The following is a 16,134-nucleotide window of genomic DNA, read 5'->3' on the forward strand; positions in this document are numbered from 1 at the left end:
AAAATTTTAGAGCGCATTGCAAGTGATGAAATTCATACCGGGAGAGATTGAATCAAGAGATGGCGTTAAAGCGGCCTGGAGATACTCGATGGAGTTCGCATTATGGTACTCTTATCAACTTGATGCAATTGTTTTCTTCGATTAATGATGTTCTTGTATATGTGGGGGAGAATGTTCATGAGTATCCACATAGGGCTGAAGCTAATGATGTGTCAGCAATAATTAATCTCTTTGAGTTTGTCTTTGTATTACATCTTATGATGCAAATCTTGGGAATCACACATGAACTCTCTCAAGTGCTAAAAAAAAGGATCAAGACATTGTCAATGCAATGAATCTTGTCAAGGTAGCAAAAAAGCACGTTTGCAAATGTTGAGGGAAGAAGGTTGGGAGGGTTTGCTTAATGAAGTTTCTGAGTTCTGTAACAAATATGAGATAAATGTCCTTGACATGGAAGATGAGTTTGTGCCTCGAGGAAAAGTAAACCGTAGAGCTGAAAAAAGGAAGAATCTCCACTATTATCGAGTTGAGATATTTTATTCTGTGATTGACATGCAAGCTCAAGAGTTAAACCATCGTTTTGGTGAAATTAACACAGACTTACTTTCATGTATGGCATGTTTTGATCCTAGAGATTCATTTTCTGCGTTTGATTTGGAGAAGCTGCTTCGTCTTGCTAGTTATTATCCATCAGAATTTTTTGGAGTTGCTTTGAAAGAGCTTGAAAATCAACTTGAAAGCTTTATTTTTGATGTGCGGATAGACGAAAATTTTTCACAAGTATTTGGGATTGGTGGTCTTGCTGAGAAGATGGTTTCTACAAGAAAGTATAAAAATATTCCATTAGTTTATTTGTTAGTCAAGTTGTCATTGATCTTGTCGGTTGCTACTGCCTCAGTGGAAAGAGCTTTTTCAGTAATGAAGATCATCAAGAGTACTCTACGTAATAGTATGGGAGATCAACTGTTACATCATTGCTTAGTTCCTTACATTGAAAAGGATGTCTTTGTTCATGTTAGTAATGAAACTATTATGCAGCAATTTCAGAAGATGAAAAATAGAAGAGAAATGTTATGATATGATTGTATTTGACTTTAATATTTAAACATTATTGTTTTATTTTTATATTTGTATTTTATTTTTAAAATTATTTTTGGACCCCCCATCGTTAAAATCCTGGGTCCGCCACTGGAAACAACAATACAGATGATATAGTGAGACGATGTGACTGAAAGCCATATAACACTAGCGTACTCACAAGTCAGTTCCCGATTCCTCTTCATAAACAAATGTACTAAAACCAGGTCCCATAGGTCGACCTCCAGCATCACTGGTACTTTCATCTTTCTTCTTCCGATGTTGCTATATGATGCATATGAATGCCAACAACAACAATGGTTAAGATGTGAATAAATATAGAACTCAGAGTTCATATAATTGAGCTAAATGAATCTAATCTCACACTGGCAAGGCCAGAAGCCCAAGTGGGATATAACTCAGAAACAATGTCAATGTACTTCTTCATTTTTGTCCTTTCATCGAATGGATGTGGTGTGAATTGTTCGATTGTGTACTTTCATGGGTCTCATCTTATATATGCTTTGCTCTACGGATGATCGTTTTAATACATATTGATTTTGTGTATTGCAAATTGATTTTGTTTCTTATTTTATTATAGTTTTAGGTGAGGTGGGCGGCTTTAAAGATGACAAACGAGTTATTTTACCTATGAGTTCTGTTTAAGAGTGACGAATTGTGAAGAATTGAAAGTTTTAGTTTATAATGATGAGATTTATTTTAATTTTAAAGTTAATGTTAATGTAGTGTATAAAGAAGTTTTAAAAATGATGAATAATTATGCATTGTGTTTAATTCTTTATTGTGATAGATTTCTATCTTCCTACTCCATGATTTAATGTTTAAGCATTATATTATACTACGATTTGTTTCAATTATGCTTCAATATTGATTTGTATAGATTTTTGATTCTGATATAACTAAAATTGTTACTCATATTGTTCATTGTTAATATTGATTTTCTAATTTTATTTAATTAATTTAAAATTGAAAATTAATGTTTTAAAAATATATTAATTTGTGCATGGCACAAACGACGTGATACTAGTTTTATTTAAATACTAAGCTAGAGATTGTATTTCAAAAGATTAGATTTCCAGTATTTATTTAATTTATCGTACCCAACATGGAATTGAGTCAATCAAATTCACAATTTTGATAAATCGATTGTGAACCTCGCATATGGAATTTATCAGTACTTTAGTGTTATTCCAAATAATTAAATATCAAAATGAAATCAATTCGTCCGAAACAAAAGTACTAAACTTGAATCAACATCTCAACTCGTAATAAACTATGATTCACACCACAACTTAATTATTAACCCCAATTAATGTAGCAATCATTATAGCAAGAACATTTTACAATATGGCTCATTTGTTGCATTGATGTCACGATAATTAAAAGCAATAAATTTTATAGAATTAGAGTACGAAAAGGATGGGTGTTACATGCATTGTGAAAGGCAGAAAATCTGAAAACCTTAAATTAAAAATACCCAGACACTATTTCTTAATTTGTAAGTGTACATGCAACGCATAATGAAGCACGTTAGTCGTGGATAACGACAAACGTGTGTTCCTTCCGCCACATCACTCCACCAATCACAAAGGCGCCACCACGTTGTCACCCTTCTCTCCATATTCTAATTATTAATGCTGCCATTTCCTTAATTGAGGGATTATCAACATCCACCACTTAAGTCTTGATCCAGATATAAAAATACTTTATACCCTGCTATGAATTCTTTTATGTTTTTTGAATTTTGTATTAATTGTTGTCGGTATAGCCACGCACGAAACATTTGAGTTGCATGAACATTTACTACTACTACTAGTACTTTTATTCACGCACAAAGACACACATTACTTAATATTTGTGTGTAACACACAGACACACACACACTTGATTGTTGCATAAAACATATTCATGGTGCTTTTTTTTTTTAAAAAAGTCGCCTCTCTATCAAATAACAAAACTCAGCGCGCAAATTTAAGGAGCAATAACTATGAATTTATCAACGAAGTAAGATTAAGAATGTATTGTAAACTGTAAACTGTGCGCCCACTTTAGACGTGGAGATCCCCCTTGCTCAAAATATCACTCAAATGGATCCCATACTGATGCATACATTTCAACATTAATTATGTTAAATAAAATTAGTTATTACTTTAAGACAATTATATAACAGATGTGTGTGTGATACTTTCTCTTCTTTGTACAACTTTAAAATTAATTTCTCTGATTATTCTATATTGTCTTTCACATTTTTCAACCTAATCTTTAAAAATATATCATATTTGCTATTTTGTAATGTATCAATTCTATTTTTTTTTTAAAATCTCTCTAAAGAGGTGGGTCTCGATCTTTACTAACAATACTCCAATCATTTTTTTCTTTCCATCTTTCTCTATTTCACCAATTATGTATTAAAACTCATATAATTTCAAATGTTATCTATTTTTTTAAAGATGGAGAAAGTACTACATAACTATGTATTCCATATAATAATCAAACACCGGCAATTTGAAAAGAATGAATAGAATCTGAGAGTGTATACTCCATTTAGATTTTAGAGTAATCTACATTTGGCCATAAATAAAGAGCTCATAATGCAATAGGATTAATTCGTGTTGCTTAACCATTAATTCCCCCTACTTACAAGTTACAACTACTTATTTAACTATTGAAAATAAAGTGAATTTTTTTTAAAAAACATGAAAAATATAGGCCCAAGTGAGAAAAAAGGGGCCCAAATGCGGGAACCTAGTGAGAGGCGGACCCCACCACCATCTTACATGACTACAACTGTATTTCAAAGTATTTGTTGGCACCGCCGCGCTTCTAGGGTTCCCACCTTATATAACTCCCTCACTCTACACATAAATTTCCCACCATCTCCTCTCCGCCTCCCAGATAAAGTTGCCATGGCCTAAGAGCTTCACGATGGAGAGTTCTGGCTACCCTCAGAGATTCTCACGGACGATGATTTGCTCATGGACTTCAAGACCAAGGCGGCGGATGATCTGAGCTCAGCCACCGGGACCGAGAGCGACGAAGACGATTTTATCACTCACTCCTCCAAGGTTTCTACTTCTCTCTCATATTTACTTGCTGAATTTGAGTTTGAATTTGAATTTGAATTTGTGATTTTTCATTGCTGTAGGGATTGGAGTCTCCACAATCGACTCTATGCGCTTCTTCTTCGTCCAAGGAAATTAGTGGTTGGGATTTACTATGTGCTGCTGCAGAGCAAGTGCAGAGGATGCGAATTGCTGATGAAATCAAGCCCTTTGTCAAGACACAAGCCTCTCTCGCTTTTCTGCACCTGCAAGCCACTAATGTTAGTCCCCTCTGTCTTCTTCTTTTTATTTTTCAAACTGAATCTCAAATTTTGCTACAGTTTCAGCAGCATCACAGCATGTGGGGGCAAATCGACCGAGAAATAGGAACAAGTCAAGGTTCCATGGCGTCCTGGCCTTCTTTGCACCAGTCTCAACAGCAGCAACCAATGAAAACGGTTTTCCTTGGAGAAACTGCCCTTAAAAAAGAGCGAATCGGAACCGGAGTTTTTTTGCCAAGAACATTAGGATCCGTCCCCGCCCAAAACCGGAACAAACCAGGTCATTAACTTCACTCATTTGCTGTTTTAATTTCTCTACACTTGTGTTAGATGCAGCATTAAAGTACTAATTATTCTCTCCCAATTTTGGGATTTTAATACAAAATTGATAACGAAAGAGAATATTATTAATAAAGAATGAAGAGAAAAATATGTACATTTATCAAAAAACCAAAAAAGGGATATGAAATGGAGTATATAAAAAAACAAAAAAGGAAAAAGAGTATTTTTTGTGGGAGAGGGAGTATTTGCTAACAACTTATTCTCAAAATTTGCAGGTGCTAGTGTGAAGCAAAGAAGAAACCAGAATGGGCCGTTCCTACGAGGACAACAAAGAAGAAGCCAGCCCGAACCCGCTATGAGTCAAGAACTCAGGCTTCCACAAGAGTGGACGTATTAAAAAAGCCGGGATACACCGAATCACTAAATGGTGATTTTTGCATTGATTTCGTTAATTATATTTTTAGTAGAGAGAAAGAATATGGGTATACAGAGTAGTAGTGTAGTACTAAGACAGTGGCAGTAGTTAATACTAGTAGTAGTAGATGATGATGAAAAAGATTAGCGACTGATTATTTTTTATTTAGATTATAAATTACAAAAGTGATGAATGGAATAACCTTGATAGATTATGTGTGTTTGTTTTGTTTGGCTTGAGGTGCAACAAATTATGTTGAAGAGGACAGCCTTTTTTCCATTTTCCTTTTGTTTCAAGATGAATAATGTTCACTTTGTTAAGTTAAAATGAAAAGTATTTACCTATTCTAACAATATTATTCCAGAATACGATGGGTGTCCTTCCAATTGGCTAAAATTCATTACTAAAGTAAACAATACATGAATCGGCAAAACATATCTATTTATATTAAGACAAAGGTACAAAGACGAGAATGTTTGTTTTTTTTTCCTATTATATTCCTCCGTTTCATAGTAACAGAGTCATTTTGTCATTTTGGTATGTTCCATAGTAACAGAGTTATTTTGTCATTTTGGTATGTTCCAGAGTAATAAAATCATTTCCCTTTTTAGAAAAATTCAACATATTTTTCCACACATACTTTACTCTCTTCATCTCTCTACCTTTTTCATTTTCCACTTTATTTTCTCTTAACTTAACTTACTTACCTAACACAATTTTTCTTAATCTTCGTGTCGAAAAAAAATGCTTTCATTACTATAGAACAGATGGTGTACTTATTTTTGAGTTTTTTTCTTAAATCATCTCCAATTATATATACATCTCTATCCCATTAAATATGAAACATTTGAGAATCATAACATAATTTTATGTACTCCCTCCGTCCCAAGGTATTAGACCAACTTTTCTTTTTGGGATGTCCCAACATATTAGACTCATTTCCCCTTTTAGCAAAAAATATCTATCTTATTTTATTCTCCACCTACTTTTCTCTCTCTTCTCTCCCCTACTTTTTCCCTCTCTCATACTTTACTCTCTCCACTTTAACTATTTAAATATCAATTCCTTAAATCATGTGCCCAAAAGAAGTGAGTCTAATACTCCGGGACGGAGGGAGTAGTTTTTTTTGTCTGCTTATGAAGAGAGAGCAAATAAGAAAGATGAAAAAGTAGAGATGAAGTTGTTTCCATTTTAAATAACGTTTCATTTTTTATAGGATAATTCATAAAGAAAAACTTTTCATTTTTAATAGGAGTGTTAAATCTCATTTTTTTTTGTGCAGAAAATTTCTCCAATCATACTATAAAATTACTTTTTTGTCTAAATATATGAAATACTAAAAAATAGTATGAATTTAATGTAAATTGTAAAATAAAATTAGTTTTTAATGTAACATATATTTAAAATGAGTTTAGATTTAATTTAAATAATTGTACATGTGTTATACCCATTTTCACAAACTTGTTAAATGGAAAAATTAATAAGTCAACAAGTATAGACACAAGTGAGTAGATTATTCCAGAAATCACGACAGACATAAAAATAAAATGAAGATCAGACAATATAGCAAGACAAAAACCATAAAGGCGACTACGTAAAAAATATCTAGATTAGATTCCTTTGACTGGAATATGTCCAACACATTAAATTGTTTAATCAGTTTGGCTCAGTTGTAAAAAACTATTACTACTCCATAAAAGAGCATCCACCATAGCGAACGTCCGACAGACATCCGACCGGTGAGCAGCTCGTTTATCAGTGACGTCCACTATTGCATGGAGGAGTGGGTGACAGACGTGGGAGACGGATGAGATGTCGTCTGTAGGGTTATCCTTATTGTGGTGACTCGACCGACATCCCGGCGGACATCCTAAATTTTTATTTTTTTTAAACACTATGTATACGTAGGGGCGGAGCCTGGATTTGACATAAGGAGGGGCAAAAGTATACTTGTAAACATATTTTGTAGTAACGAGGAGGAGCATTTAATGGAGAATATCAAATAAATTTTTAAATTTGGAGAAAAATACCACTAGTATAAACTTTTGAGGAGGGGCAAATGCCCCACCAACTATATACATAGATCCGCCCCTGTATATACGGCTCGTTGCACTTCATTTCATTTGCACCACTTGTATTAACGAGTTTCTGTCTCTCTCTACTCTCATTTCTATTGAAGATAATTGAAGCACGACAGTGATTCTCCCGCCACGAGTGAGTCACAAACGCCGACATTCCTCGTTGGAGGTGGGGGAAACGCCGGCGGAACTGCCGGGATGCCCAGGATGATGCCCGGAATGGGGGGGGATGATGCCCTAAATGCCGGGGATGATGGGCGGGTACTATAATATGTACCCTTAGATGGCAGGAATGGGTGTGATGGTGTTCCAAATGCCCGGGGTGAGTGGGGGGATGACGGGGATGGCGGCCGGGATGATGCCCGGGATGAGCTGGATGATGATGCCCGGTATGATGCAGGGCATGTCTGCCGGAGTGGGGGGTAGCAAAGTGGGGTCCTCCAATCACCTGGGGACAATGTCTATCGGCCCTACATGGATTTATTGTCTGCCGGTTCCCAGAGTACTCCACTGGAGACTCAGTTCACCGGCATTGAGACTTTCTCACTGGATGAGTTGGGTCTATCACCGTGACGGAGCCTCCCGCTCAGGGTCAACCGGTGGTATGGGGACGGGTTGCTTCACCAGGGAAGTCGAAGAAGAATGGCAAGGGCAAGGGCCGGGGCACCGGTGAGTCCTCGCATGCAGGGGACGATGGGGAGGAGGCCACCGAGGGACGGAGGACCGTCTGGAGTGAGGATCTGGAGTGAGGAGGAGTGCATCGCTCTGACAAAGGCCTGGATCAGTATAGTTGAAGATCCCATTATCGGGAGTAATTAGACTATCGACAAGATGTGGGCACGCATTAGAAAGGCCAACGTCAAATTCTACCGGCTGGTGGGATGTAACATGCGGCTGAGCCGTGCCGGAAATAGTGGGAGCGGGTGAAGAGGACCATCACTCGATTTGCTGGCATCTACAAAAACAACTACCGCACGATAATTGTTTTTTTTGTTTTCAAAATAGACATAGTGTCATATTATTTGGAACAAATTAAATGGCAAAGTGTATCCTACTAGTTGGACGGAAGGAGTATTATACTTAAATGATTATGTTTTGTTTAGGTATTAGTGAATACTCCCTCCGTCGGCGAATAGGAGTTCCATTTTCATCCAGCATGGGTTTTAAGAAATATTAAAAAAAGTGGATGGAAGAAAGTTAGTGGATATGAGTCCCATTTGTATATATTAGTTTTAAATGATATGCGAGTTGAATGAGTTAGTGGAATGTGGAGGCCTCTTACCATTTAATTATAATAATAATGAACCAGAATTTCTACTTGCGAATGGGCTAAAATAGTAAAATGAAACTCTTATTCAGAAACAAGGGAGTATCAATTTGTTTTTAATTTTGATTTATTGTGTCACGAATTTTGCTTTTAACTTGTTTAATTGTTAATTATGGGCAATATGCATTGCATCTTTTGCTTCTCCATTTGATTTCCGTATTAGGCAACATCTCTCTTGGGTCTCGGTAAATTTTTTCCAAGTTAGATTGATTCTTTCCAGCGTCTTGATTCTCGACAATTGAGGCTACAATTATGAAACAACCCTGCCTCAGGCATAAAAAAAAATTATTTACTCGGTAATCACAGCCAGCCATACTTCAGTCACATAAAACTTTTTCAATCATATCTAGCCACGCTTCACATTTTTTAAATTATTAGTATATTTTAATTAAACTATAACAAAAATAATTGAAATGAAAAAAAAATAAATTGAGAATTCAGAATAGGTATTTTATAGATAAAAATTAAAGAATAAAAAAAATCCATTTTAACCGTTAAGGCGGTCTCGCGGCTCACATTAGGCCGCCGCGACGGAGCCGTGCGACTGTCGTCCTCCCACCCGGCTAAGCCATGTCCTCGGCAGTCGAACCACCGCCGACTTCATCCCCCCAAACTTATTTACAACAAAGTGTAAAATAAGTTTGTAGAGTCGGTAGGGACGTGAGTATACTACTGAAAACAAAAACGTACCCTGAAAAATTTCGCGTAGAGGTTGAGCGGGGCGAAAATTCGAAGAATTTCGAAAAATCGCGCTGGAAAATTGTGCCCAGGTGGCGGTCCGCCGCAGCTGTTCGGCGGTCGCCGCACGTCAAAGATGCTTTCCAGCGTTCAGGTGGCGGACCGCCGCAGAGCTTGCGGCGGTCGCCACGGAGAGGTCAGAACCTGCGAAAATTTTTGCAAAGCACAAAATTAAACCAAAACCAAAAATACTTAAAATTAAAGCAAAAATTGTTAAATCAAGGAAATAAATCGTCTCAAAAACATCCAAAAACATGGTACAAATGCTCATTTAAAGTCATCGAGCTTGACTTCTTCAATCTTGAGGAGGTGGAGGGAAACGGGCGCTAAGATCCTCGAAAGCTCCAACGAGGTACGTGATATCACTGCTCATTGTCTCTCGTTCCTCTCTAGCTTCGGCGGCCATCCTTCGGAGCTCTTCATATTGTTGACGCCGATGAACGTCTTCCAAACGTTGTTGCTCCCAAAATCCTTGCTCCGCCGTGCGCCAATCGCCTTGAGCCGTCCACCCTTGGCGGTTGTAGGCATTCTCCGCTTGTTGCTCCGCCCATCGATTGTCCCAAGCGTTGGACATGTTTTGCATATAGGAGAAAATTTCTCCTAATTGGGCGGAGGTGTTGACTTGAAACTCCTCTTCCGGATTTGGCCTCCCGCGGCGGCGGTTCGCTCGTGTCAGGCGGCGATGTCCTTCCACTTCCTCTTCTTCTTCTTCCTCTTCTCGTTGTGGTTGGGATTGCGGTGGTGGCGGTGCTACACTCCTTTGAGCTTGTGAATGCTCCGCGCCTTCTTCATAGTTATCAATGGCATCAAATGCGGAATCCTCATCGGGCTCAAATTGAGGAATGCGAGAGGGAATGTTCCTCTTTCTAAATTCCCCATTGACGGGGTTAGCCTCGATAGCTCTCCGGTGGGCGGGTGTGTCGAGCTTCCAATTGGCTTGGTTTGCCCAAACATCAACCTTGGTCAATTGCGGGAGTGGAACGGGAAAGTAATCCCCTGCTACTTGCATAAAATACCCTTGACCCCAATGATCGGTCTTCAAAAGCCCCACCGAAAATAGCACCTCATAAGTGATAAACTTTTCTCCACCATCCTCCGTCATACCGGCAAAAGAGACCCCCAAATGTTCGCCAATTGCCGTAATCAATCCCCCACAACAAATGACGCCCCCGTCTTTCTTCGTGATCCTATTCACATAGTAAGTAAAGAGGGTCCCATAATCGATTCCCTTCTTGTTGAGTAGGCACCACATCACGTTGAGCTCCGTTTGGGAGACACTTCCCCCATCGATACGAGCAAACATAAGCTGAGTCATAGCACGATGGAGGTACCTCAAGACGGGGTTGCGAATTGATGAAGACTTGGCATAGCCCGCTGCATGCTCTTGCTCATTTGTCATCGCCCCCCAAACCTCTGAAAATTCATATTCATTGTCCTCTTCGGGGTTGGGGTCGAAGCAATGGAAGATCCCACTAAGCTCTTCCATGGTGAGCGAGTGCCAACGGTTCCCTAGGCGGAAATCAATGCTAAGTGAAAAATTTTGGCGGCGATCCTTAGTGACCTTTAGCGAGCTGAGGAACTCGAGAGTATACTTTCGAAACGATGGCCACTTCCTTTGGAACATGTAGACGAGGCCATTCCCATCACCCACGTCGCACAACTTCCAAAAATCCTCCATGATCCCCAAAGTTTGGAGAGGGAAATCGTGGGGATATCTAGAAGGTGCCGTTTCTCGGGCCGACACTTTCTTCCACATAGCCTTTTGCTCTTCCGTGGCAAGGCTAATGCCATAGTTCTTCGCATTCTCCGGTTTCCCTTTTGATCCCATTATCCTACAAAAGAAATTACACTCTTAAAAGAGCATCAACAAGTGGGAGATCAAAAGTTCCCCCAAACTTGCATTCAACCAAGTAAAAATGAAGAGATAAGAACTTATATGCAAGCTTGGGTACAATAGCATCCTAATTTTTGGCATAATAACATGTTAAGCAAAATCAACAAAATTAGGACACAACAAATCATCCCCCAACGTGAATTCATCCCCCATGCAGAGACGTATCAACCAAATATCCATAAAAACCAACAATCTCTACAACATCACAAATATTGCAATTCATGGAAGTCACAATGCTATGAACATGATTGCAACTTTTAAACACTATAAACCAAGAGAGAATCATCATTCACAACTTAATAATCACCAATCAAGCAAAAATTAAACCATAGAATTCAAAAATTCATACACATAGTCATCCCCCATCATGAATTAAGAGATTCTACCGAACAATTCACCCAAAATAAAGCACAATCCATGGAAGAAGTAAAGCAAAACTCAGAAATTGAGTTAGGATTCATACCTTTTTGTGGAGAGAATTTGTAGAAGAAGAGCTCTAGACTTTGAGAGAATTGAGAGAATGATAGTGTGGGTGTGTGAATTTGGTAATTTATATAGGTGGGGGTTGTGTGCAAGGAAGGAATTTGAGAAGGAATGTGAAAAGGAATGGAAAACATACCTTTTATGGTGGAAATCCCGTCTCTGGACTGCGTGTGGCGACCGCCGCGTCTCTCGTGGCGGGCCGCCACACGGGCCTTCGTAAACAGCAATCCTGGCGGGCCGCCGCGGCCCGTGCAGCGGTTACTCTGGCCCGCCCTAAGCCCGATCCTTCCTGCACATGTTAACACACGTGTGGCGACCGCCGTGCTTTAAGTGCGGCGACCGCCACCAAATATTTTTTTTTTACAGAACATAAGAAAAAAACGAGAAAATAAAAAATATAAAAGAAAATTGGGTTGCCTCCCAATAAGTGCTTTTGTTAAAGTCGTTAGCTCGACTTGAAGTGGCCCACTAGTTGGGCGGATCAATAACTCGAGTGTTGAAAATTGGCATAGGGAGCAATTTGGTCCCTAGCTTCTTCCACCACTTGTACTTCCCCTCTTTCGTTTTGATGATGTATATCTCGGGGTCCTCTTTGGGTGTTTTCTTTCTCTTCAGTTTCTTCTTCTGTGGAGCAGATGTAGAAGAATTAGCATCACCCTTTTTAGAAGAGTGTCTTACCTCTTTGATAATGTAGATAGTGGAGGTAGAAGGATCCTCCGCTTCAAAGGGATCTTTAGACTTGGTCAAGTCGGTAGCCATGACTGTTCTGCACTGTTGTTCCATTTTTGCCCGCTTTGCCTCCTCAAACTTTAGCATCTCGCTCTCGATCTTATAGGTGGATTGACCATGATTATCACTGATTGTGATCTCGCCACGACCTACATCAATCAAAGCTTTGCAAGTGGCAAGAAAATCTCTGCCTAAGATTAGAGGTACATTCTTGTCTACTTTCATATCAAGAATAATGAAGTCGGCAGGAAAGATGAAATCGTCTACCTTCACCAAGACATCCTCAATCATACCCACCGTTTTGATGGCCGTGTTATCGGCCAACCTTATGGTCACATCCGAGGTCTTGAGTGGCCCGATGTTGAGCTTTTCATAGTACTTCAGCGGCATGATGTTGATGCTTGCTCCCAAATCACAGAGGGCCTTATCAACTTTTCCTTCTCCAATTCGGCACCTAATGATGAACTGGCCCGGATCTCTTTGCTTCACTGCCCTTTCCTTTTGGATGATCTCGTTGCAATGATGCGGTAGCTTAAGGTCGGCTTTAGTCGGCTTTTTCTTCCTCATTACCGCCTCCCTTAGTAGCTTTGCATACTTTGGTATCTCCTGCAACGATTCAACAAGTGGAATGTTAGTATGGACCTTGCAAAACATGTTAAGGAATTGCTTGAACTGCTCTTCAAGCTTGAACTTCCTCTTTGGCTGAAAAGGGAGTACAATCCCGTTGTGCCGCACAAGCTCCTGCTTAGTGGACGATTCTGCCTTGTCAGTGGCGGGCCGCTGCGGGGTGTGCGGCGGTCCGCCGGCGACTGGGCAGTCCTGCGTGGTTGACTCTGCCGTCTCAGTGGCGGGCCGCTGCGGGGTCTGCGGCGGTCCGCCGGCGACTGGGCAGTCCCCAGATTTCTGCTTTGCCACCCACTTCTTGTTAATATCATCCACTCTTGCTGCTGCCTCTTGCTGAGTGGTAATATTGGTTACAGCTGCCGAGATTGTGTTCATTCCTTGCTCGAGGTTGTTTATCCTTGCTTCGACCACTCCGATCTTGGTGTCATTAATCTTCCTATCTTCAAGCATCACCTCCAAGATCTTTTGGATGCCCATCTCATATTTTTCTCCATTGGTAGGTGGCTCCACTCTTTTTTTTTGCTCACATTGAACCCCCCATTTTGGACATATTTAACATCTTTGATGACATTCCCCTCTTTGCCTGTAGCTTCTAATTTTTCAAGTCTTGCTCTGATGGATGCCAATTCTTGAGATGTCTCATTCCCACATGGTCTCTTCACTGCATCTAGCCTTTCAGCTTTGTGCTTCTCTTTGGACCAACCCCGACTGTTGGTAGCTAATTCCTCTATCACCTCCATAGCAGCAACTCCTCCTTTCCTCAAGAATCCCCCATTCGCCCCTGAATCCAATAAACTAGAGATTTTTTCGTTAAACCCATTATAAAGGATTCCTACCTGATGGTCTATTCCAAAACCATGGTTCGGGCATTTGCGGAGGAGAGTTTTGAAACGTGCGAGAGCTTCATATAGAGGCTCATCGGATCCTTGCATGAATTGAAAAATCTCACACTTAAGCTTAAGGATGGTGCCAGGCGGGTAGTACTTGTCGAGAAAGAGTACCACTAGATCCTTCCAATTGGTGGTTTTATCTGTAGACAGACAATCATACCATTCTTTAGCAGCATTAGTTAAGGAAAAGGGAAAAAGTCTTACCCTCACAATATCATCATCAACACCATTGATCTTGATTGTATTAGCTATTTCCACAAACTTGGTGAGATGTCGATTCGCGTCCTCATTATCTCTTCCTGCGAAGGCATTTTGTTCAACCCTATTGATTAAGGGTATTCCCAACTTGAAGTTATTGGCCTCTATCTGCGGTCCTGCAGGAATGTCCACAATGTTACCATGACTAAACATATTCAAGACTGGAACTACCTCCCTTGCTCGTTTTTCTTTTTCAGCTTTTGCCCGAGCTCTCTCTTCTCGCATTTCTTCCACCTCCTTTCGGAGGGCGACGATAAGATCGTGGTTGGTAGGCTCCGCCATCTTATTTTCTCCACAAGATACGTAAATCTGCACAACCTGCAGAAACTAAAAAAAATAAATAAATAAAATAAAAATAAAAATAAAAATAAATAAAAACGAAAATAAAAATAAAATAAAATAAAAATTGAAAGCAGTAAAATCCAAAGTAGTAAAATTGTTCGTTTGAAGATATCACTCCAAAGTGAATTATCTTCCCCGGCAACGGCGCCAAAAACTTGATGCACTTTTTATTTGCACTATAAATACCTGCAAGTATACAGAGTAGGTATAGTATAGCAAAAGGTTAGTACCGGGTATCGAACACGGGGAAGATGTACACAAAGTGTCTATCTTCTACTAGAACTCAATTACTATCTGGAGAAACAAGAATTTTTTGTAACTTTTTGTAAAACAGTAAATATTAAAAACAGTAAACAACTAAATCCAAGCAAATTACGGAGAGAAAAGTATAGAGATAAGGGGAATTCCAGGGATGTGCTTTCGCTTTTATGGTTATACAAATTCCAAACTACAATACCCTAGCACAGTTAATACTTTGAAAGGACGAGTCACCTAGCTTATGCTCATGCGATACAAACGTTGATTACTAATATTAGGGTTGTCAATCCTAACACGTAACTCCAAAAAGCTCCTAAGACCCTTGAAAAGTCCTCACTCTCAATTAACAGTGCCGTTTTAAAGGAAGCTAACTGTAGTGTCTACTAAGTGGATCTAACTCGCTAGAACTCTGTCACAGTTATGAAGCAAGTTGTATTGAATCATACATAATTGTGTCACTCAATTATGAAGCATCATGATTAACTTAGGGAAGAAACAAAGTAAAAACAAAATGGATATTAAATAGAAAACGGAATTGTATAACCAAAGTTGCTACTAACACATCCCTAGAATCCTATGAGTTTAGTTACACATGACTGAATAAACTAAAAACATAGATTGAAGGGAAAACAATCTGAACATAAAACTAAAGCAAATAAAACCCGTAGGTTGAATCCTTGTCGTTCTTGATGTTCTTGAAATCCTTCTTCAACTCCTTGCACAATTGAAGTACTCTAGCTTTTGATCTCTATGAATGTGTTCTTGTTGTGTGAAAAACTCTCTTTTGATGAAGCTTGAGGTCCTATTTATAGGGGAAGATTATTCCTCATCATAGAAGGAAAAGATCTTCAAAATTTGGTAAATCTTGGAGCAAATCTAGGGCTGGTCGGATTCACCGCCTTTCTCCGGCGGGCCGCCGCACCTTGGCCGGCGGTCGCCGCGTTGGAGTCCAGAGACTCTGACCCTTCGGTGGCGGACCGCCACATGTCCTCCGGCGGTCGCCGGACGAGACTCTTCTCCTAGCGTAAATTTCCGAGGCGGGCCGCCACATAGCTCTGACCGCCGGGCGCCGGCGGTCGCCGTACAAATTCGCGGCGGTCGCTGGTCGCCGTCTGACTCCAGATTTCCAGACTATGCGTTTTTACTCCCCTTTTCGGATCAAATATGCACATTTCTCACAAAACACGTCAAAATACCAAAATGTATAGAATATGCAAATAATGGACATGTAGAGTGATTTTGATAACAAAAACGGACCAAATAATGGCCTTAAAACAGTGCAAAATCCGGGCGTATCATCCGCCCATCGATTGTCCCAAGTGTTGGACATGTTTTGCATGTAGGAGTAAATATCTCCTAGTTGGGCGGAGGTGTTCGATTGGAACTCCTCATAGGG

General features: G+C 39.6%; 1 protein-coding gene and 1 pseudogene across 1 annotated transcript; both read left to right on the forward strand.

Annotated features, from left to right (window-relative positions):
- Positions 1-122: 122 nt before the first annotated feature.
- On the forward strand, positions 123-1,077 carry LOC125206177 (uncharacterized; annotated as a pseudogene).
- Positions 1,078-3,935: 2,858 nt separating this feature from the next.
- Positions 3,936-5,331, forward strand: LOC125204479 (uncharacterized). Its single transcript, XM_048103144.2, has 4 exons — positions 3,936-4,163; positions 4,244-4,420; positions 4,481-4,700; positions 4,978-5,331. The coding sequence occupies exons 1-4, from the start codon at positions 4,074-4,076 to the stop codon at positions 5,097-5,099; spliced, it is 609 nt and encodes a 202-aa protein (XP_047959101.2). The 5' UTR covers positions 3,936-4,073; the 3' UTR covers positions 5,100-5,331.
- Positions 5,332-16,134: the final 10,803 nt, after the last annotated feature.

This window comes from Salvia hispanica, chromosome 6, assembly GCF_029641045.1.
Source record: "Salvia hispanica isolate PSC_SH4W2 chromosome 6, Shi_PSC_v1, whole genome shotgun sequence".
NCBI lineage: Eukaryota > Viridiplantae > Streptophyta > Magnoliopsida > Lamiales > Lamiaceae > Salvia > Salvia hispanica.

Coding starts and splice junctions, on each gene's coding strand:
- LOC125204479 (XM_048103144.2), top strand. CDS start 4,074: ATGGACTTCAAGACCAAGGCGGCGGATGATCTGAGCTCAGCCACCGGG. Junction 4,421..4,480: donor TGCACCTGCAAGCCACTAAT/GTTAGTCCCCTC, acceptor ATTTTGCTACAG/TTTCAGCAGCATCACAGCAT. Junction 4,701..4,977: donor CCAAAACCGGAACAAACCAG/GTCATTAACTTC, acceptor CAAAATTTGCAG/GTGCTAGTGTGAAGCAAAGA.